Raw genomic sequence first — 25,389 nt, 5'->3', positions numbered from 1 at the left:
CTGTACCCAATAAGGTCACAAATCTCTACTCCACAGTTTCCTCAGAACACTAGATTTGACTACTACTTTCGCTACTCCTTGGAAGCTGATAGCTCAGAGAGGGGGTGATGTGGAAAGCACAACTGAAATTAGGCTGGAAGTTCCCAGATATCCTGATCAACACTACAAAAGGCTGCTCTTCAAATGTTCTTTTGCATTAATCTTGTCTTTTCTCACATATGAAATTTTGAGCAGCCCAAAAATAAGGTAAAAAAGGAGAAATACAGACATGGTAGTGGAGTTGTTTAAGGAACAGAACTATAACACTGAATATTTCATTTCTGTGGCATTTTCGTTTGACACATTCTTATTTTCTTTGGTGAATAGAGATTAAATATGTCATAAATGTGTATATAGACACATATTTACTGTTAGAAAAATACATTTTTTATGTTTCCTTTTGGAAGTGCTTACTTGGTACATTGATAATTATCAAGAACAAAATTCACAACAGATGTGATGTAAGCTTGAACTAGCAGCTGATTATTACAAGTTACTTACTAGGACAGACCTGTTACTATACAATATACAGAATGAAAAGTTTACTTTCTCAATTTCAGTTCAAAGCAACATTTAAGATAGCAGTAACAATTCATATATTCCTCCGAGATATGCTGGAACATAAAACAAAAAAAAGTCAAAAGGCTTCTCTCAGATGCTTGAAACGTAAACCCCTTACAAGCTCAACTCTTCCGAACCCACCAACGCCCAGTGTTGCAATAATCTCAAGGTTCTGGAATGGGGATGATGAGGAAAATCTGGCCACCTTCTCCTTCAGCTGAATCATTTCCAAAGAGAGCGCTTTAGACAGCTTCCAGTTAGACATGGACCGCCTGGACAAGAGAAGTGAAACTTTACACACACACACCCATAATCAAGCAGGTGTCATGCCATACATAAATTTCACTCCTATGACAGTCTGATTTCTGCTGTAACTATGATTTACAGTTGCCACAAAGGCTAACTTTTATGGATCAGATTCAGTCCCAAGCAGGGAGAAAACAATAGAATAAACAAACATGAAATTAACACATACATATACACCAAGAAACAGACAAATGCCAAATTGAATCAATGAGAGATAAAATAGGTATCGTTTGTGGTATTCAACATATACCTCTTAGATTTCTCCTCAGTGTGAAAAAAAAATTTTTTAATTAGAAATATGGCCAGGCACCGTGGCTCATGCCTGTAATTCTAGCACTTTGGGAGGCTGAGGTGGGTGGATCACAAGGTCAGGAGTTCGAGACCAGCCTGGCCAATATAGTGAAACCCCATCTCTAATTTTAAAAAATGCAAAAATTAGCCAGGTGTGGTGGCAAGGTGCCTGTAGTCCAAGCTACTCGGGAGGTTGAGGCAGGAGAATTGCTTGAACCTGGGAGATGGAGGTTGCAGTGAGTCTCGATCACACCACTGCACTCCAGCCTGGGTGACAGAGCGAGACTCCATCTCAAACAAAACAAAACGAAATTTAAAATACATAAACTTCAATAAAGCTATTTTTAAAAACACCATAAAAAGCGGTCAATGAAAGGGAATAAAACCAGAGAGCCACTTCATTTGCGTCATATACAGGAGAATGTCCCACTGAGAATCTTTCCTATGTTTTTCTTCTTCTATCAGATCTTGAAGCTTTGCATGGCTGAACCAAAAGAACTGCTTGGTGAAATATGACAAGTACATTTTTTACTTTATATCTAAGTACTCTTGTTTGGAAATACCCATTTTTTTGTCTTTTAATTAAGATTTACTGCTCTGGGTTATATATTCATAAATTGTTACCACAAGAGGGCTTCAGCATAAAAATTGCAAATGTATTGCTTACAAAAAACATATGAAGTACTGATGGAATATTCTAATTTAATTCAAATTTAAGTTTTCTAAGAATTTTGACTATATGGGTTTGATAGCACTATCTAATGAACATGTTTAAGCATTCATTCTAAAAATGTTTCAGCAAACAGTTTTCAAATAATTTTCATTTAACAAAAGTAAAAATTTCTAGTAAATTTAAAAAAATTAATCACTATTACTACATTTAATCACTATTACTACATTTAGAGACCTACTCAACCCCATCCTCCATATATCCCTGGATAATGGTTTCCTTATATTTTGAAAAAATTCTAATGGTAACCCTGCTCTTTACTTGTAATCAAGTGTTAATGTTTTTTGAGCTAAGTCAACAGGCAACATAAAATATCCCTTTTGCAAAGCCCTGGATTAGAACATTTCTCCTTAACATTCCTACTCATTACCCCCCCAAAAAAGGAGTAGACTACAGTGGTGCTGTTTTGTGGAAGAAAAATTAAAAAGAACTCTCCAGAATTTTCTAGTGAAGGCACATTAAAAATTACCCCACAGCAAGTCACACCCTTTGTTCCCTTCTTTATCAGCTGCTGGAAGTCAGCTCTGGCTCAGGAAAACATTCCTTCACTTACTTGGCATGTCTTTTTTCATCATCACGGTTCAGGTTTGCCACATATCCCTCAAGGTACTTTTGCAGCTCTTCAAATGTACCAACAGTTTGGTTGAATGTTCTGAACAGATAAAATAAAATAAAATGCTCTGTGCTAATAGTTACCAAGGCAATTTGACATTCTTCTAAGCTCATAAAACACTAGCTGGTTATTCATGACTTTATAAATCATTTTTAAATAATTTATGAAATGTTAAGGTTGACGTAATATATAGAATGGTTATTAAAAGCTATATGTAGTTGATCCTTTGAATTTATAAAAGCAAAAGGGCTACTAGTGAGAACAGAAAACTTTTAAAAATAGGTTTCTGCCTTGTATTTAAGGTTTACCAACAAGTTTTTTTAAAGAAGATGGTGGAAAGGAAACAGCCTTACATGATCTGTTTACTGAATCAGGTTACAGGGCTTACAGATTCTTTTAACTTTGCTTAATTAAGTTAAGCTATATGTGTGCGTGCATGTGTGTGTGTGTGTGTGTGTGTGTGTGTGTGTATTTTAAATCAAGGATAACATTTATCTCTTGTTTCAAGATAACTCCATTTCATATTCCTTCATAATTAAATCCAATATGTTTTTTCTTAACTTAGTAGTTCTCTGTCTTAGATTCAGCCAACATCTCTTCACCTTTCTTACCCTTCCTGGATCACAGGTTTCTCGTGGGTCTGATCTAATCTCTGTCTCCAGTCCATGATCCTTGGGAATTCTAACATAGTCCTATGCCCATGAAAAAAAAATAATCCCTTTCCTCACCAGTGAAAGGTCAACTTTCTTGATTACTTCCAATGCTTCCCTGTTTCTATATCCAATAATCCACCTTGACTTGTGATTATTAAGGTGCTTCTTTTCCACACTACAAAATAGTATCCTTCTTAAAAGTAAAAACCATGCTTTAATTATCTTTGTAACATTTGAAGTACCTGGTACACAGTAGAACCAAAAGAGTGAGTTTACCTCAAAATACCTAAAACTAACAAGCCAGAGCCACCTCAGTATTGTGCTATCTCAACTTACTGCCTCTACCCATTTACCTGACAACCAATCTATATTTACTTTATTAAGCACATATTACATACTGTGTAGAGTATTTTTTCTTTTCCCCTCCATATCTATTCTCTATTCTTCTCTAGCCTGTTCTATGGACTGACCTTTGTCGACTGTAGAGTAGCAAGACATAAAATAAGATGGCTATGAATTTTCTGATTTCCAATAGTTGAAATTTTCTGTTATAAAGGAAACATTCTTATTTTGTTTTACTTTTATTTATTGTATACTTCACCATTATTTTGCTTGCTATTGAACTAACTGCAGAATTGTTGTAATAAAAAATAAAAAATCTTATTTTTTAAATAGAGGTGAGACTAGTGCTATAGGTCTCTAGAAATTCTCCACTAGATAATCCTAAAGCCAAGTTCAAACAGCTACAACATTGTTGCTGTGATATACAAATAGCCCATATTAATTCAGATCCTATAGCCTGAGTAATAACTAATCTCCTTTTTTTGAAATTTGTCCAAACAATCAATGGTAGAGATGTGACAAATAGCATTTCCCATGTGTGTAGAGCTCTTGTCCTACAAAAGGATTATTTAACATTTTATTGCATTTAAAAATATGAAATATAACTCAAATGTTAACTCTCCTTCTTGCACTGTATTCAATCTAACCATTTGTAAAAATCATGAATTAAGAAAGAAGAAGTAGAAAGTCATTGGCTTTCAGTCACTATACTTTATTGCAAGGATGGTGCCCTATATTTAACCACGATCTGGTGAGCACTTCCCGTATGCCAAAGACTATGTCAAAGGCTGGGCACTACAACTGCAGTGAACAAGTTACATGATTCTGTATTCATGAAGCTTACAGAAGCATGGAAAGACAGATGTTAAATAAAGCAATCAAAGTGTTATAATGATATAATAAGGGTATAAAGGCTGTTAGGATAGCATTATTGTGGGATCTTATTCTAGTCTATAAGTCATAGCTAGCATGACCATATAATTTATCATCCAAACTGGAATACATTTCAGAGTGAAATGATGTGTCAATATTAAATATGCTGTGTAGTCCGGACAGTCTCAGTAAATCCAAGATGTAAGTAAACCTAGTCATATCTGATAATCAGCTTGTTTCACCTACAGAAAAAATTCACATAATTTTTGTCTCATTGTGTCTAATGCAATACTTTATACATTGCAGACTCTAAATTATACACATGTAAACAAAACATTTTAAAACTATAAACTGGCAAGTAACTTGAAAGCTATATAAAAGTACTGCATCCTCTTTATAGATTATGAATACATGAAATATTGTATAAATATGTGATATATGTGATTATGATGAATAAAAAGGAAATGACTTCTTCCTTTCTATACTTCTATTTTTAGTCCTAGCATTTTGCATCAATTTGTAATATTTTACCACACAGCTAATGCCACTCAGTGTTTGCACACATTTTAAGGAACATATATACAAGATGATGCATTATAGATATAATGCTGTACCAATATATTTTCCATTTGAGAGTTGGCATCCAAAGATTACCTTTATCTGAAAACACTTGGCACTTTTCTAGCCCCATGCTTTTGCTTGAGAGTTTTATTTCACCTACGGTGACTTAGACATTTTCTCTTTGCCTAGAAAAATCCTGTTAATACTTTAAGTCCCATTTCCACACATAAAAATTAACCACTTTAAAAAAAAAATAAAATAAAATAAAATAAAAAAATAAAAAAATTAACCACTTTACTGCATAGTGATTGCTTCTCTTTTTGAATGTGTGCTTGGGAACCAACTGGCAGGATGGAAAGCATGCGGAAGTGAGTCAGGAAGCCTGGCCAGAGACGGCTCCCACACAGGGAGCGCTGTTGGGAAAATTATTTAACCTGCCTGGGACTCATTTTGTATCTGTAGAGGAGAGAATCAAAATAACTCTAAGTGATATTAAGAATTATTGTTAGCCAGGCATGGAGGCTCACATCTGTAATCCCAGCACTCTGGGAGGCCAAGGCAGGCAGAGCACGAAGTCAGGAGATCAAAAGGCTGGGCATGGTGGCATGCACCTGCAGTCCCAGCTACCTGGGAGGCTGAGGCAGGAGAATTGCTTGAACCCGGGAGTTGGAGGTTACTGTGAGCAGAATCGCGCCACTGGCAACAGAGCCAGATTCAGTATTAAATAAAATATTCTTGTTAATTTTTCAGGCATGTTAGCATTATTGCAGTCATGCATTACATATAATACTTAGCTTTTATAAATGCAACTCAAATGTGTAGATAAAATAATTTTATGCTTGGAATTTGCTTTAAAATAGTGTGGAGATAGCAAAGAGTGGTAAAGGGGTATATATCAGGCATGAAGTGATGATTGTTAATTTGCATTATGGGTTTATGATACCATTCTGCCTATTTTTGGATATGTTTAAAATTTTCCATAATAAAAACATATTTTAAATGCTCTAACTTTTTTCTAGCTCCATATCTCTAGAATCCATGTTCAGTAAATGTTGTGTTTATTTAGCAGTCAACTTTATACTTCCTTGTGATATCTGTTGTCATTTTATAATTTTTGTTAATATTTCATATGAGTATGCTCAATTTCTTTGACTACACTATGACTTTTTTGACAATGGCCTGCCTTTGGTATCACTGAATTTCCTTTATTTTGTCAAGCAGATAATCAATATATAATGAATTAATAAATGAGAAACCCAAGGGGGCTGATTCAAACATGGTTTAAAATGAGTGATGGTTATAAAATGAGACCTATTTTGAGGAATGACCTAAGACATTTTGAGATTAATATTGATAAACATCACTTATAAACTACTACAAATGTTCAATTAAAGCCTCTCTGGAAAATATAAGCTAATAAATATTTTATGCTTTGAGAGAGATTTTGTTCAAAAATTTTTTGACTACTAAAGGCATTTTAGAAATGGTTCACTATATTGTTCACTATATTATATGGAAGAAATCCATCAGAGAACTAATAAACTTACTTTGCTAGAAGATGCAGAATTTAAATCAGTCTGTTGCTGATATTTATGTACAAACCCTACACACAAAATATTTAGCCTGCCAACAGATCTGCCACTGCCACAGACCCATTCAGCTAAGAAGGCCCTGTTCCTCCCCATGAATTTTAATAGAATGTACTTGCAGCTGAGATTGGCCAGTATTTCCAAGTGGTGATGAATGAGAAAACAGATCGGCCTTGGAGTAACAGAAGGCCAAGTCTTCAAAGGTGGCAGTGGCCTGCCTCCTCCAACATCAGTATACTCACTCTCGGTCTATAACCAGGCACGCAACATCATTTTCTTCAGCAATAATGTTAGCTGACCTGACATCATCACTGCAAACAAAAATAGAAAGTCAATTTTCACTAGTTAGAAATTAAACATCCACCTTTATTAGGGAATTTACTAACTTTGTATGAAAACACAACCATCACGTAAACCTTCCAAAGACTGCTTATTTTAAACATCATAATTTATATCCCAAAAAAAAGATTTGAAATGTACCCCAACAAAGTTATGTACAGAAAGAATTCAGAGGAGAAGAAGATAATTGCACTGGAAACAGAATAACTACTGACTAAACTGTTTCATTCTGAGCTTTGTGAAAGTCAAAATGAAATAGCTCTCCTCTGATCAAAGGAGAACTATTCATTAACAAGAAGACAAAACTGAAATTAATTGATCGAAGAAATATTTTGGGAAAAGTCAAGTAATTAGCATAAGATAAACCAATCAATAATAAAATAAAATAAAGTTTCGGTGTCAAATCACCCAATTAATACCAAAATACTTTCATTTCAAAGCATAAATTGTAATTTTCCACAAAAATCTCTGAAATTAGAGCATATCTTAAAATTGATAAATTATAGTATATTTAGCAACACTTCCTTTTTCTTAGGTGTGCATAATATAGCAGTGCATCTTATAACTGACATCTTGCAGTTGTATATGATCTAATTGCAGCAAATTTAATAACCTAATGAATGCTAATGGGTCAAGTCCCACTTAAAGTACTTCTTTAGAGACCTCTTTACTTGTATTAGCTTCCTCCCTCTGTTAGTTATAAACGCAAAGACACACAAAAAAAAGATACATTCACAATGCACGCAGTGCTCTGAGATTAATTTAAGCTGACTTGGGAGTAACAAGCAGACCCTGGAGTATGCTTTGGGACTCTTCTAGTCAACTTCATCAAAAATGTTATCATACAAAGTGTATTTCCTTTACCTTCCCTTAGTAATAGGACAGGAAAAACACTGGCAGCCTATCTCTACCATTTCAAAGAAGACCCTCATCTATCTAGCTCACATTCTGAGACCTTCTGACATAACTCACAGTCCCTCCCAAGTTTACAGGGTCCTTGTTAGAGGTATTAGTGAAAACACTTCCGTTTCATGGACTTTTGGGACAGAAGCAGGATAGTTTGTACTTGTATATGTAGAGGTAGAGATAGAGATAGAGATGGTGGATGTAGAGCCAGACAGATCTAGAAATAGACATAAATATAGACATAAACATAGACATGATCCTGACTGTGGGCTAACCATTTGATTTGTCAGCTTAGAGACAGGAAAGGCATATGGTACTCCTTCTGCATGTCAGTATCATGATTTTGACTAAGAATATTCTCTGCAAACACTTTACAAGTATTAGATGTATGTAAATACACTTATTTTTCTTTCATAGTAACTGTGTAAGTGCCATAGATTTTTTTTTGCACATAAAATTCTGAAAGAACTCCAGGGATTATTTAATGTCAAGTCATGGAAAGATACAGAATATAAGAAATACTGAATCACAGTCAGTGGCCCTAAAAAGTGATAGCATTAAAATGCACAAAAATATAAAAATATTTGTTTCTAACTTTCCTTCTCATTGATTTTAGCTTAATGCTTTCAAACACCTTTAGGAGTTGAGAGTCTATATTAAACATAAATTCCCATGTTTCTTATGGGAAATACTATAATTGGCTAGCTGTAACAAATAGCATAAAAAATTATTTCAGGCCCAGCAAAATTAAACAACATGTTTTCTTTCAAGAGCTATTTTGATTCTATACTGCATTTATAGAGTTATGTGCATTTTCAAGCTTCAGTTGTTTTGCTTGAAAGTATGAGAAGAGCTATAAGTGTTAAGAACAAATACATTTAAGTCCTGGATAATGATATTACATTATTATATTGCATGAGTGTGTTAATATTCTGTTACAAATAAACAAAAAGTATAATTTATCTAATATTGAAACAAGTTCATTACCAGTTGTAAAGTGGTAAAGAAGAACTCACCTTGTCTTTAAATTCCACTTTTAAATTGTTTACATAATAGCTAAAACTTTATTTTTACCAGATGATTTTCTTTAAAAACTAAGAGATTTATGATTTTTAAAGACTGAAATTTGTCTTCACTTAATTTCTGAACACATTTGCTTTGCTCTGTACTTAGGTAAACCTGATCTACAAATCAGCAGAAGTGGGGATTCATAGGCAAAGATTAAGAAGATAAATGAACAGAAATACTATTCCTGTTTTGTTGTGTTTCACATTTTGGCTCAGACTTTATTTTGTGTATAAAAGCCCTACTAGTGGCTCTATCAAGTGAACATTTTAACATTTACTATTTTGTTTATAATAATTAAAACAGTAATGATTGGCCTTGTCTGCTTACAAAATAAATCACAGCTGTCCTGATGCTGAGAAACATACCTCAGGAAATCCAAAATACTGTTCCTTTCTAAAAGTATACTGTTGAAACAAATGGATTTAGTTATACATAAATTTTAACTGATTTCTTAAGTAATTCCAAGTATTCATTTAAAAACAGAGATTTCCAGTAAAGTGTATTGCCCTAACTTAACTTAGTATTTGAAAAAGTTATTTATATTTAGGAAAATGTATTTGATCAGACTTGAGGTTTTATGCTTTCCAGGAGGTGCAAAGTATGCCTTGAGCCATTTAATCAGCTTTTTTATTTAAATTGCATTTTAGGTTTTGGGGTACCTATGAAGAACATGCAAGATTGTTGCATAGGTACACACATGTCAGTGTGATTTGCTGCCTTCCTCCCCATCACTTATATCTAGCATTTCTCTTGATGCTATCTCTCCGAAAATACCCACCCACCACTGTCACTCCCCTATTTCCCCCCAACAGAACCCAGTGTGTGATGCCACCCTCACTGTGTCCATGTGTTTTAATTGTTCAACACCCACCTACCAATGAAAATATGTGGTGTTTGATTTTCTGCTCTTGTGTCAGTTTGCTGAGAATGATGGTTTCCAGGTTCATCTATGTCCCTACAAAGGACATGAACACAAAAGGATCTTTTTTATGGCTGCATAATATTCCATAGTATATATGTGCCACATTTTCCCTGTCCAGTCTATCATCACTGGGCACTGGGGGTGGTTCCAGGTTTTTGCTACTGTAAATAGTGCTGCAATGAACATTCCTGTGCATGTGTCCTTATGGCAGAAAGATTTATAATCCTCTGGATATATACCCAGTAATTGCATTGCTGGGTCAAATGGAATTTTAATTTCTAGGTCCTTGAGGAATCGCCACACTGTCTTCCACAATGGTTGAACTAATTTACACTCCCACCAACAGTGTAAAGTGTTCCTATTTCTGCCCATCCTCTCCAGCATCTGTTGTCTCCAGATTTTTTAATGATCACCATTCTAACTGGCAATGAGATGGTATCTCAATGTGGTTTTGATTTGCATTTCTCTAATAACCAGAGATGGTGAGCATTTTTTTCATATGTTTGTTGGCCTCATGTATGTCCTCTTTTGTAAAGTGTCTGTTCATATGCTTCACCCACTTTTGAATGGGCTTGTTTTTTTCTTGTAAATCTGTTTTAGTTCTTTGTAAATTCTGGATACTAGCCCTTTGTCAGATGGGTAGATTGCAAAAATGTTTTCCCATTCTGTTGGTTGCCAGTTCACTCTAATGACTGTTTCTTTTGCTGTGCAGAAGCAGTGGAGTTTGATTAGGTCCCATTTGTCTAGTTTGGCTTTTGTTGCCAATGCTTCTGGTGTTTTTGGTCATGAAGTCCTTGCCTATGCCTATGTCCTGAATGGCTTTGCCTAGATTTTCTTCTAGGGTTTTTATGGTGTTACATCTTATGTTTAAGTCTTTAATCCATCTGTAGTTAATTTTAGTGTAAGGTGTCAGGAAGGGGTCCAGTTTCTGCTTTCTGCACATGGCTGCCCAGTTTTCTCAACACCATTTATTAAACAGGGAATCCTTTCCCCATTGCTTGTTTTTGTCAGGTTTGTCAAAGATCAGATGGCTGTAGATGTGTGGTGTTGCCTTCGAGGCCTCTGTTCTGTTCCATTGGTCTATATCTCTGTTTTGGTACCATTACCATGCTGTTTAGATTACTGTAGCCTTGTAGTATAGTTTGAAGTCTGGTACTGTGATGCCTCCACCTTTGTTCTTTTTGCTTAGAATTGACTTGACTACGAGGGCTCGCTTTTGGTTCTATATGAAGTTTAAGGTGGTTTTTTCCAGTTCTGTGAAGAAGATCGTTGGTAGCTTGATGGGGATAGAATTGAATCTGTAAATTACTTTTGGCAGTATGGCCATTTTCACAATACTCATTCTTCCTAACCATGAGCTCATTTTGCAAGGTTAAAAAAAGAACTCAAAATAGTGTATTTGAAATTTCTTCCACAATCTTCAGTTTTAAGGTATGAGTTTATTTACTGTTGATCTAATTTATGAAAGAAATATTTTTAAAAGAGCTGGTTTTTTGAAAAGATCAACAAAATAGACAGACCACTAGCCAGATTAATAAAAAAGAAAAGAGAGAATCATCAAATAGAGTCAATAAAAAACGATAAAGGAGATGTCACCACAGATTCCACAGAAATACAAACCATCAGCAGAGATTATTACAAACAGCTCTATGCACATAAACTAGTAAACCTGGAAGAAATGGATACATTGCTGGACACTTGCATCCTCCCAAGCCTAAGCCGGGAAGAAGTCAAAACCATGAATAGACCAATAACAAAGTCTGAAATTGAGACAGACCTTGTTAAGAGCAAGCAATTAAGAGCCTACCACACAAAAAAAGCCCAGGTCCATATGGGTTCATAGCTGAATTCTGCCAGACATACAAAGAGGAGCTGGTACCATTCCTCTGAAACTATTCCAAATAATCCAAAAAGAGTGAATGCTTCCCAAATCATTTTATGAGACCAACATCATCCTGATACCAAAACCTGGCAAGAAAAGAAAATTTCAGGACAATATCCATGATGAACATAGACGTAAAAATCTTCAATAAAATACTCGCAAGCTGACGGCAACAGCACATCAAAAATCTTATCCACCATGATCAGATAGGATTCATCCTGGGGATACAGGGCTGGTTCAACATATGCAAGTCTGTACATGTAATTCACCACATAAATAGAACCAAAGACAAAAACCACATGATTATCTCAATTGATGCAGAGAAGGCATTTGACAAAATTCAACAGCCCTTTATGCGATAAGCACTCAATAAACTAGGTATTGATGGAACATATCTCAAAATAATAAAAGCTATTTATGACAAACCAACAGCCAATATCATACTGAATGGGCAAAAACTGGCAGCATTCCCTTTGAAATCTGGCGCTAGACAAGGATGCCCTCTCTCATCACTGCTATTCAATATAGTACTGGAAGTTCTAGGCAGAGATCAGGCAAGAAAAAGAAATAAAGGGTTCTCAAATAGGAAAGGAAGTCAAATTGTCTCTATTTGCAGAGGACATGATTGTATATCTAGAAGACCTCATTGTCTCAGCCCAAAATCTCCTGAAACTGATAAGCAACTTCAGCAAAGTCTCAGGATACAAAAATCAATGTGCAAAAATCACAAGCATTCCTATACACCAATAGCAGACTTAAAGAGAGCCAAATCAAGGAAAAACTGCCATTCACAATTGCTACCACAAAAATAAAATACCTAGGAATACAACCAACAAGGAAGGTAAAGGACCTCTTCAAAGAGAACTACAAACCACTGCTCAATGAAATAAGAGAGGACACAAACAGATGGAGAAACATTCCATGTTCATGGTTAGGAAGAATCAATATCGTGAAAATGGCCATACGGCCCAAAGTAATTTACATATTCAATGCTATCCCCATCAAGCTACCAATGATATTCTTCACAGAACTTAAAAAAAAAACACCTTAAACGTTATATGGAACCAAAAGAGAGCCTGCATAGCCAAGTCAATTCTCAGCAGAAAGAACAAAGTGGGAGGCATCACACTACCAGATTTTAAATTATACTACAAGGCTACAGTAATCAAACAACCTGGTACTGGTACCAAAACAAAGATATAGACCAATGGAACAGAACAGAGGCCATGAAGGCAACACCACACATCTACAGCCATCTGATCTTTGACAAACCTGACAAAAACAAGCAATGGGGAAAGGATTCCCTGTTTAATAAATGGTGTTGGGAAAACTGGGCAGCCATGTGCAGAAAGCAGAAACTGGACCCCTTCCTGACACCTTACACTAAAATTAACTACAGATGGATTAAAGACTTAAACATAAGACATAACACCCTAAAAACCCTATAAGAAAATCTAGGCAAAGCCATTCAGGACATAGGCATAGGCAAGGACTTCATGACCAAAACACCAAAAGCATTGGCAACAAAAGCCAAACTAGACAAATGGGACCTAATCAAACTCCACTGCTTCTGCACGGCAAAAGAAACAGTCATTAGAGTGAACCGGCAACCAACAGAATGGGAAAAAATTTTTGCAATCTACCCATCTGACAAAGGGCTGATATCCAGAATTTACAAAGAACTGAAACAGATTTACAAGAAAAAAAAAAAACAAACAAGCCCATTCAAAAGTGGACAAAGAATATGAACAGACACTTTAGAAAAGAAGACATACACGAGGCCAACAAATATATGAAAAAATGCTCATCATCCCTGGAAATCAAAACTACATTGAGATACCATCTCACGCCAGTTAGAATGGTGATCATTAAAAAATCTGGAGAGACATTTTCGGAGGGGACTCAAGATGGCGCTGTGAAAACAACCCAGGATTGGAGCCCGCGTTGAATTCGCAAACGGTGAGTCAGTGCTGCATTTCCAGACTGATCTTTGTTGCCCACAGAACGGGGAAACTCCCAAGTATAAAAAGACACGGGACGCCAGGCAGTAGGTCTGCCTGGCAAAGCCGGCAGCCGGGGCGGCGGCGGCCGGCCCTACCCAGCAATCCCCACAGGGCGCGCTTGTCCGGGTGCCTTGTTGAACCGGCAACCTGAGACTTGAGAGGGCTGGACTTGAGACTGAACGAGACTTGCACAGTAGCCCAGCCCAGGGGATTGCAGGGACAGATCGCTTGGGATACCCAGTGGGACGAACAAAACCGCGATTTCAAACTATCCCGGGCAGACGGTCCGAGACGCTCTGTGGGGGAGGGGCGTCCACCACTACGGAGGTAACCTGCCCCAACTGATATACACGCCCACTGCTGAGGCAGCCAGCCGTTGCCGAGGCAACCCGTCCCTACTGAGATACACGCCCACTGCTGACGCAGCCTGCCGTTGCTGAGGCAACACGCTACAACGAAGAGACTCCGCCGCAGGGTGTGGCGGAGACCACAGCAGAGCCGGCAGGAACAGCGCGAATCACACAACAGCAGGGCGGAGCCTTGGCAGCCAAACAGTGGCTAGTCTGCCTTTGAGCTGGGTAGGACACCTGATCGGACATCCAAAAATAAAGCCCAAACCCCTCAACACAGAGCATTTGAGAAAAAAAAAAGGGTTGTTTAATGAGCTGTGTTGCAGCAGAATCAAACATAGCAGCCTAACAGCCCTGAATGAACAACAGAGTGCACAGCTCAGCAATTAAACCCCTATAAAGTACAAACTGTCTCCTCAAGCAGCTCCCTGACCCCTCTATATCCAAAAGACTGTCATTAGGCAGGCATCATCCTGGGACAAAGAGAGCAGAAAAAGAAACTGGTAGCATCCCTCGCTGTGCCACGGCTACTAGAGGTGCACCCCAGACAAGCAGGCTCTGGAGCAGACCTCAACAGTCGTACAGCGAAGGGGCTAGACTGGTAGAAGGAAAACCAAGCAACAGAAATACTTCATCATCAACATTCTGGGTGTCCACTCAGAGACCCAAACGAAAAGTCAGCAACTACGCAGACGACCAGCGGACAAATCCACAAAGATGGGAAGAAACCAGCGCAAAAAGGAGGAAAACACCCAAAACCAGAACACATCGCCTCCTAGAAAGGACCAAAACTCCTCACCAGCAAGGGAACAAAGCTGGACGGAGAATGACTGTGACGAAATGACGGAATTAGACTTCAGAAGATGGATAATGAGAAACTTTTGTGAGCTAAAAGATCATGTATTAAATCAATGCAAAGAAACTAAGAACCTTGAAAAAAGATTTGAAAAAAGATTCGAGGAAATGATAACAAGAATGAATACCTTAGAGAGGAATATGAATGAATTAAAGGAGCTGAAAAACACAATACGAGAACTTCGCGAAGCAAACGCAAGTTTCAATAGCCGAATTGACCAAGCAGAAGAAAGAATATCTGAAGTCGAAGATCAACTCAATGAAATAAAACGAGAAACCAAGATCAGAGAAAAAAGCGCAAAAAGGAATGAACAAAGTCTCCAAGAAATGTGGGACTATGTGAAAAGACCTAACCTACGTTTGATAGGTGTACCAGAAGGGGACGAAGAGAATGAATCCCAGCTGGAAAATACTCTTCAGGACATCATCCAGGAAAATTTCCCCCACCTAGCAAGACAAGCCAACACTCAATTACAGGAAATACAGAGAACACCACAAAGATATTCCGCAAGAAGAGCAACCCCAAGGCACATAATCGTCAGATTCAACAGGGTTGAAATAAAGGAGAGAATACTAAGGGCAGCCAGAGAGAAAGGTCAGGTCACCCACAAAGGGAAGCCCATCAGACTCACAGCAGATCTCTCGGCAGAAACACTACAAGCCAGAAGAGAGTGGGGGCCAATATTCAACATTCTTAAAGAAAAGAACTTTCAACCCAGAATTTCATATCCAGCCAAACTGAGCTTCAGAAGTGAAGGAAGAATAAAATCCTTTGCGAACAAGCAAGTACTCAGAGATTTTGTCACCACCAGGCCTGCTTTACAAGAGCTCCTAAAAGAGGCACTACACATAGAAAGGATCAATCAGTACCAGCCATTCCAAAATCACACTGAATGCTAAAGAGCTTCAACATAATGAAGAATCTACAACAACTAACAGGCAAAACAGCCACTTAGAATCAAAATGGCAGTATCAAATTCACACATAACAATATTAACCCTAAATGTAAATGGACTAAATGCACCAATCAAAAGACACAGACTGGCAAATTGGATAAAAATCCAAAACCCATCAGTGTGCTGTATCCAGGAAACCCATCTCACATGCAAGGATACACAAAGGCTCAAAATAAAGGGATGGAGGAAGATTTACCAAGCTAATGGAAAGCAAAAAAAAGCAGGAGTTGCAATTCTCATCTCTGATAAAATAGACTTTAAAGCAACAAAGATCAAAAGAGACAAAGAAGGCCATTACATAATTGTAAAAGGATCGATACAACAAGAAGAGCTAACGATCCTAAACATATATGGACCCAACACAGGAGCACCCAGATACATAAGGCAAGTTCTTAATGACTTACAGAAGGACTTAGACTCCTACACAATAATAGTGGGAGACTTTAACACTCCACTGTCAATACTAGACAGATCAACCAGACAGAAAATCAACAAGGATACCCAGGGCTTGAACTCAGACCTGGAGCAAGCAAACCTGGTGGACATTTACAGAACTCTCCACCCCAAATCCACAGAATACACATTCTTCTCCGCACCACATCACACCTACTCTAAAATTGACCACATAATTGGAAGTAAAGCACTGCTCAACAAATGCAAAACAACTGAAATCATAACAAACAGCCTCTCAGACCATAGTGCAATCAAGTTAGAACTCAGAATTCAGAAACCGACCCAGAACCGCACAGCTTCATGGAAACTGAACAACTGGCTCTTGAATGTTGACTGGGTAAACAACGAAATGAAGGCAGAAATAAAGAAGTTCTTCGAAACCAATGAGAATGAAGACACAACGTGCCAGAACCTCTGGGACACATTTAAAGCAGTCTCTAAAGGAAAGTATATAGCAATAAGTGCCCATATGAGGAGAATGGAGAGATCCAAAATTGACACCCTATCGTCAAAATTGAAAGAGCTAGAGGAGCAAGATAAAAAAAACTCAAAACCCAGCAGAAGACAAGAAATTACTAAGATCAGAGCTGAGCTGAAGGAGATTGAGACACGAAAAACCCTTCAAAAAATCAATAAATCCAAGAGCTGGTTTTTTGAAAAGATCAACAAAATAGACAGACCACTAGCCAGATTGATTAAAAATAAAAGAGAGAACAATCAAATAGATGCAATAAAAAATGATAAAGGGGAAATCACCACAGATTCCACAGAAATTCAAACCATCATCAGAGAATATTACAAACAACTCTATGCACATAAACTAGTAAACCTGGAAGAAATGGATACATTCCTGGACTCCTGTGTCCTCCCAAGCCTAAACCAGGAGGAAGCTGAAACTAAGAATAGACCAATAACAAGGTCTGAAGTTGAGGCAGCAATTAAGAGCCTACCTCACAAAAAAAGCCCAGGTCCAGATGGGTTCACAGCCGAATTCTACCAGACACACAAGGAGGAGCTGGTACCATTCCTTCTAAAACTATTTCAAACAATCCAAAAAGAGGGAATCCTTCCCAAATCATTTTATGAGACCAACATCATCCTGATACCAAAACCCGGCAGAGACCCAACGAGAAAAGAAAACTTCAGGCCAATATCCATGATGAACATAGATGCAAAAATCTTCAATAAAATATTGGCAAGCCGATTGCAACAGCAAATCAAAAAACTTATTCATCATGATCAAGTAGGATTCATCCCAGGGATGCAAGGCTGGTTCAACATACGCAAGTCTATCAACGTAATTCACCACATAAACAGAACCAAAAACAAAAACCACATGATTATCTCAATTGACGCAGAGAAGGCATTTGATAAAATTCAACAGCCCTTTATGCTAAAAACCCTCAATAAACTCGGTATCGATGGAACGTATCTCAAAGTAATAAAAGCTATTTATGACAAACCAACAGCCAATATCATACTGAATGGGCAAAAACTGGAAGCAATCCCTTTGAAATCTGGTACTAGACAAGGATGCCCTCTCTCACCACTCCTATTCAATATAGTACTGGAAGTTCTAGCCAGAGCAATCAGGCAAGAAAAAGAAATAAAGGGTATTCAAATAGGAAAGGTAGAAGCCAAATTGTCTCTATTTGCAGACGACATGATAGTATACCTAGAAGACCCCATCGCCTCAGCCCAAAAACTCCTGAAACTGATAAACAACTTCAGCAAAGTCTCAGGATATAAAATCAATGTGCAAAAATCACAAGCATTCGTCTACACCAATAACAGACTTAAAGAAAGCCAAATCAAGAGCGAACTGCCATTCGCAATTGCTACAAAAAGAATAAAATACCTTGGAATACAACTCACAAGGAACGTAAGGGACCTCTTCAAGGAGAACTACAAACCACTGCTCAACGAAATCAGAGACGACACAAACAGATGGAGAAACATTCCATGTTCATGGTTAGGAAGAATTAATATCGTGAAAATGGCTATACTGCCCAAAGTAATTTACAGAATCAACGCTATCCCCATCAAGCTACCATTGACTTTCTTCACAGAACTGGAAAAAACCACCATGAACTTCATATGGAACCAAAAGAGAGCCCGCATAGCCAAGTCAATTCTAAGCAAAAAGAACACAGCGGGGGGCATCACACTACCGGATTTCAAACTATACTACAAGGCTACAGTAATAAAAACAGCATGGTACTGGTACCAAATCAGAGATATAGACCAATGGAACAAAACAGAGGCACCGGAGGCAACACAACATACATACAACTATACAATCTTTGATAAACCTGACAAAAACAAGCAATGGGGCAAGGATTCCATGTTTAACAAATGGTGTTGGGAAAACTGGCTAGTCATGTGCAGAAAGCAGAAACTGGACCCCTTCCTGACACCTTACACTAAAATTAACTCCAGATGGATTAAAGACTTAAACATAAGACCTGGCACCATAAAAACCCTAGAAGGAAATCTAGGCAAAACTATCCAGGACATAGGAGTAGGCAAGGACTTCATGAACAAAACACCAAGAGCATTGGCAACAAAAGCCAAAATAGACAAATGGGACCTAATGAAACTCCACAGCTTCTGCACGGCAAAAGAAACAGTCACTAGAGTGGATCGGCAACCAACAGAATGGGAAAAAATTTTCGCAGTCTACCCATCTGACAAAGGGCTGATATCCAGAATTTACAAACAACTCAAGCAGATTTACAGGAAAAAAACAAACAAGCCCATTCAAAAGTGGGCAAAGGATATGAACAGATACTTTACGAAAGAAGACATATATGAGGCCAACAATCATATGAAAAAATGCTCATCGTCACTGGTCATCAGAGAGATGCAAATCAAAACCACATTGAGATACCATCTCACGCCAGTTAGAATGGCGATCATTAAAAAATCTGGAGACAACAGATGCTGGAGAGGATGTGGAGAAAAAGGAACACTTTTACACTGTTGGTGGGAGTGTAAATTAGTTCAACCATTGTGGAAGACAGTCTGGCGATTCCTCAAGGCCTTAGAAATAGAAATTCCATTTGACCCAGCAATCCCATTACTGGGTATATATCCAAAAGACTATAAATCGTTCTACTATAAGGACACATGTACACGAATGTTCATTGCAGCACTGTTTACAATAGCAAAGACCTGGAATCAACCCAAATGCCCATTGATAATAGACTGGATTGGAAAAATGTGGCACATATACACCATGGAATATTATGCAGCAATCAGAAATGATGAGTTCGTGTCGTTTGTAGGGACATGGATGAATCTGGAAAACATCATCCTCAGCAAACTGACACAAGAACAGAAAATGAAACACCGCATATTCTCACTCATAGGTGGGTGATGAAAAATGAGAACACATGGACACAGAAAGGGGAGTACTAAACACTGGGGTCTATTGGGGGGAAAAGGGGATGGCCAGTGGGAGGGGGAGGTGGGGAGGGATAGCCTGGGGAGAAATGCCAAATGTGGGTGAAGGGGAGAAGAAAAGCAAAGCACACTGCCATGTGTGTACCTACGCAACTGTCTTGCATGCTCTGCTCATGTACCCCAAAACCTATAATCCAATAAAAAATTAAAAAAAAAAAAAAATCTGGAGACAACAGATGCTGGAGAGGATGTGCAGAAATAGGATCACTTTTACACTGTTGGTGGGAGTGTAAATTAGTTCAACCAGTGTGGAAGACAGTGTGAAGATTCCTCAAGGACCTAGAAATAGAAATTCTCTTTGACCCAGCAATCCCATTACTGGGTATATATCCAAAGGATTATAAATTGTTCTACTATAAGGACACATGCACACAAATGTTCATTGCAGCACTATTCACAATAGCAAAGGCCCAGAAACAACTCAAATGCCCATCGATGATAGATTGGACAGGGAAAATGTGGCACATATACACCATGGAATATTATGCAGCCATAAAAAACAATGACTTCATGTCCTTTGTAGGGACATGGATGAACCTGGAAACCATCATTCTCAGCAAACTGACACAAGAACAGAAAATCAAACACCGCATGTTCTCACTTACAGGCAGGTGTTGAACAATGAGAACATATGGACACAGAGAGGGGAGCATCACACACTGGGGTCTGTTGGGGGGAAATAGGAGAGGGACAGTTGGGGGTGGGGTGTTGGGAGAGATACCATGGGGAGAAATGCCAGATATAGGTGATGGGGAGGAAGGCAGCAAATCACACTGCCATGTGTGTACCTATGCAACTATCTTGCATGTTCTTCACATGTACCCCAAAACCTAAAGTGCAATAAAAAAAAAATCTTAAGAAAATACTACTTTTGACCTGATGATTTAAAAGCACACAAAATATATAAAGCCATTGTTTCCTAATTTTTAAAAAGGTAAAACCTCTAAAGTAGACAATATTTTAAATGTTGGAAATATAAAAACCTGTTCACAAGGGAAAATATAATTTTTACCTTTTTAATATTTTCTCAGACCCATTTTGAAACTCAAACATTTAATAAAACGACAATTTCATTTTCACGAGCAAACTTAAGATTTTCCAATTATTTCCTCTGCAAATTAGTATACTTTTTTCCTGCATAACTTTTTAAAAAAATCACTTCAAAATATTTAATATTAGGATATATGTTGCCCTTAACTTAGTTGCTCAATTTAACAACTCTAAATGATTTTATATGCAAAATAATCCAAGCATTTTATCTAAAATATGACATACAAATTCATTAATTCACCTGATAAGAGCTTTTTCTCCAAAGTATTCTCCTTTCTGCAGTGTTTTTATCAGCTGTGGTTGATCATGGCCTTCTGTACTCTGTGTTACTTTTACCTAAACAATGTTAAACAATACAAAGAGAAAGAGACAGAAGAAAAATGGGAACCTGAATACACATTTATTCAACCAAACCCTCCAGACCTATATAAACTTGATCAAGGAAAAAGACAACAACTTTGTTTTGATTTTACAGTAATTAGGATAATTTACCTACACTCAGCCCATTTTGATGGATGTGGGAAATCCTATGGTCTAATATGATCAAATAACTCTACCCACTGTAAGAGGAAAATTCACCACCTAAACCCCACCTTCTAAAGTTAAATTTTAAATATGAATCCAGTGAATCCTTCTGAGAGATCCACAAAGCAAATAATAACGGTCCTGTGAAACTATTTCTATTTCAAAAAGTCTAATAGAGTTGACAAAAATTAATCGAAAATAAGGGTATCAGTAGATCTATGTCTGGTAGCAATAGATTGACTGGCTGAATCCGGTGTACCCCCTAAAACTGAATGCAAAATGTTGACTGAAGAAGGGTCTACAACTTTCATGGGCATCTCTTGCCCAGTAAGGCTTAAGAACGCCCCACCCAGCAGGGCCAAACAGCAAAGCCTTGTTTGTGGCTAGAGCTATTCCAATTCAACAAGTGCTGCTTCAGGCTGAATAGAAATTCTGTTTGGCACTTGTGTATGTCATGATGAATTAAAATTTCAAAAATAATAAATGCAATTTTTTATTAGTAAGAATTATTTCAAAGTATGGTGTCTAGGTTGGGAAAAAATGACAAGAAGTAGTTCTAAGTGTTGAAGAGTTTCAGAGGTTTGAAACTATTTTGTTCATGTTTTTCCTTTACTTGGAGCAAAATTCAAAGTTCAACCACAATCCAGTTCACAAATGGCAGTGCCTCACTCCCTGATGATAAGCTGTTCCATAGAAGAGAAAATATATGTAAAAATCTGACATTTTATACACACAGGTGCTCAAGGATTGACCCTTTCCTTCAATATTTCACAAATGCTTTTCATCTCTGAGGAACACTGTTGAGTCAACATTGGAACAACTGGTTACATGTTATCCATTCAATATCTAGATAAAGAAAAAGACTTATTGTACATGTTAGTATAAATTTTGCATCAGCATCTAAATTCACTTGAGTTTTTTTGTATCAGTTGAAATCCTGAGCCATATTGGTTCTATAAACTTGATACATAATTGTTACTGTCTTCAATTGCTGAATTCATTCTCCACCTGCTACGTGTCATATCTGTTGGATGAGAAAATATTCTAGTACTGATCTGGAATCTGGGGATGATTGAGAATCACTTACTCATAGCTAGAAGGGACCTTATAAATAATCCAGCCATCTCATACACAATTAAGCTAGGTCTTCCCCCCAAAAAATCAAGTAACCTATGTAACATTACTAAGAAGTTATGATCTCTTAGGGGGTCCTGTGGCTTCCATTCCAAACCCAGTGTTCAAATAGAACTGCATGGGACTCTACTGGTAGAAGCTTTTTTAACTGTCCAAAGTGCAGGACTTACTTTGCAATGCAAAGCATAGTTGAGCGTATGGAAACTGATTTAAAATAATCTTTTTGATTTAGGAAGCTTTAATTAGTAGTTACCTTTCCTTTTGCCAAAATGAAAAAGGTACTTCCTTCTTCGCCCTCTCTAATGATGTAATCTCCTTTGTCATAATATTCCTATTGAAATGAGAGAGAAATGTTAGATCAAGTGGAGATATGCAACTGAAGACATAAAGCAGAACTCCTTTCATCTTTGAAATGAGTATTCCACGTGTTTTTTTCATTTGGTTGTTGTTGTTGCCTATTGTAACTGTGAGCTTTTCTTACATTGCAGTCATAAACTCTAGAAAAGTAATGAGACTTTTCCTTTATTATCTGCACTTATGTTCTTTTTTTTCTTTCATAGAGTAAATTAACCTGGAATACTGAATTTCAGGCATGAAGTCCAAAGATATAAAGAGAAATGATAACCTGGCAACAATCACTGGCTATCACCTGTATAATCTAAATATAAACTGTTTGGTGATCAGCAACATTCTAAAAATTAAGTCTGGGGTCTAGAAAAAGAACAAGTGATTATATAACATCCCCAATGGATATTAGGAACATTACCATTAATTTCTAATTCCTTGAAAAGCAACTTCTAGGAAGATTCTACATTCACAGTAGGTAGCTCTGTCATCATACTATATCCAAAGATTTGTCATCATAAAACATTGACATTAGAGATTTTTTAATGTAAATTCTATAATTTAATGTAAATGCATCCTCTTGAAATCTCATATTATTACATATTTCTTTTTATTTATTAACATCTTTTTCTCTCGTATATGTTTGTGTGATCCTTGAGGGGTGGAAAATAATCTATTTATCTGTCAGACCAAAAAAGCAACTAAATATCTTATAAAACAAAAGATAGATTAAACTGTCCACCTCTACTTTGGTTTAATTTGGCCTTGTCTTAAAGTCACAGAACCAAAATGGATCTCTTAATTATTCATACAAAGAAAAATGGCTTCTTTAATTTTAAAAAATGGCATAACTAACCACATTATTACTCTCTCTCTTGTTTTTCATTTAGATTTGAAAATAAATTCCAAACTACTTTTGTGTCTGTTTGCTTTTCAATACTTTCTTGATCATTGACATTTCTGGAATCAATATTACTCCTAATACTAATAAACATGTCTTTTATTTTCATAACACTATGTACATTTTATAAGACATGTCAACATCTCATGAAAGGAAGTATAATATTTTTGGAGTGAAAGTACTTTGAAGCCAAACAGATTTATATTCAAATCTCAGTTTACAAAAATTTTTACTTTCCTTAACCCATAAAATTAAAATAACAACACTTATCTTCAAAGATTTAGGAAAGTGTATTAGTTTTGTATTGCTGCTGTAACAACCACAGACTTGGTGGCTTAGAGCCACACGCTTTTATTATTTACAGTTCCTATGAGTCAGAAAGTCTAGTCACAGTGTTGCTCAGTTAGATTTCTCAATTAGGGTCTCTCAGGACTGAGCTCAAGGTATCAATAGGGCTTTATATCATTCTGGAGGCTAAGGGGAAAATTCACTTTCAAGCTCATTCAGGTTGCTGGTAGGATTCACCTGCAGGATAAGATCCCATTTCCTTACTGACTGACTGTGGGAACTGCCCTTGAGGTCTCTCCCACCCTGCAGAGGGCCTTCTCCATCTCAGAACCAGTGATGGCACGTCTAATTCTTATCCTCAGAGTCTCTCTGGATTCCACCTCTGCTGCATCTCTCTGTCTCCAACCAAAGCTAATTCTATGCTCATGTAGCTATATTCAGACCACCTAGCCAATCACGATAATCCATTTTAAAGTCCCAAACTTTAAGCATACCATTAAAGTCCCTTTTGCAAAGTAATATAATATATTCATAAATTCCAGGGATTCAGATCTGGGTATCTGGAAGGGGGTTGGGTGGGGCGGGGGACCATTCTGCCTACCACAATAAGCCAATGAAAGGTAATGTTGTCTGAAATATTAGAAGCATCTAAAACATAGTAAATGCAAAATCAATAGTTGCTGTGTTAAGGAGTATGACAATGATTTGCTTCACTGTTTCTTACATCTTCTGGACCTCTGTTTCCTTTTCTGTAAAATTAAGATTGTATTTACTACTACACCTAATGTTGTTTGAGGACTAATTAAGATGGTGTATCTAAAGTACCTGATGGAACATTTAGTACACCCCAGATACCCAGTGACTTGTAATCTTGTGAAAGAGGCTATGAACTGGTCATGACAGTCTTCCAGAGGAATATAGGACTGTCCAAGTAACTTACACTTGCCAGCCTTCTGCTATTAGCTATGGCCATGTGATGAACTTTTACCGAAAAGTATCCAAGTGGAAGGAATCTGCAACACTTCCACACCAAGCCCATGCACAATTTATGTATGTGTCTTTACACTGTTTCCCCAATTATAATGGCATGGCCCACACAAACCTGGAAAACCACATGTTGAAAATGGCAGAGTAGAGCGACTCAAGATGGCGCGGTGAGAACAACCCAGGATTGAAGCTCACGGTGAATGCACGGAGGGTAAGTCAGGGCCGCATTTCCAGACGGATCTTTGTTGCCCACAGAACGGGGAAATTCCCAGGTATAAAAGAGACGCAAAATGCCAGCACAGTGGTTTTCGCTGGTGCAGCCGACTGCCGGTGCAGCTGGCAGCCGGCGCTGCAGCACAGCGGTGCTCCACGGCGCTCTGCACAAAGTGCACTGGTCCAGTT

At 37.4% G+C, this 25,389-nt stretch overlaps 1 protein-coding gene across 4 annotated transcripts in view; it reads right to left on the bottom strand.

Moving 5' to 3' along the window:
- The window catches only part of PRKG2 (protein kinase cGMP-dependent 2), a 127,474-nt gene that overhangs the window by 50,338 nt on the left and 51,747 nt on the right, over positions 1–25,389 (bottom strand). For 2 of the 4 annotated variants that reach the window (XM_035293447.3, XM_017970467.4), the window contains exons 7-11: positions 22,720–22,797; positions 21,049–21,143; positions 6,801–6,869; positions 2,481–2,579; positions 719–872 (exon numbers count right to left, since the gene is read on the bottom strand). In XM_035293447.3, the coding sequence (XP_035149338.1) occupies positions 719–872; positions 2,481–2,579; positions 6,801–6,869; positions 21,049–21,143; positions 22,720–22,797 (495 nt within the window). Of the gene's footprint in view, positions 1–718; positions 873–2,480; positions 2,580–6,800; positions 6,870–21,048; positions 21,144–22,719; positions 22,798–25,389 lie in introns of those variants that run through there. The other 2 variants (XM_035293448.3, XM_035293450.3) reach the window with 2 other exon arrangements.

The sequence above is a fragment of the Callithrix jacchus genome, chromosome 3 (genome assembly GCF_049354715.1).
Source record: "Callithrix jacchus isolate 240 chromosome 3, calJac240_pri, whole genome shotgun sequence".
In the NCBI taxonomy this organism is placed as follows: domain Eukaryota; kingdom Metazoa; phylum Chordata; class Mammalia; order Primates; family Cebidae; genus Callithrix; species Callithrix jacchus.
The sequence above is the reverse complement of the archived record's forward strand: the minus strand, read 5'-3'. Positions and strand labels throughout refer to the sequence as shown.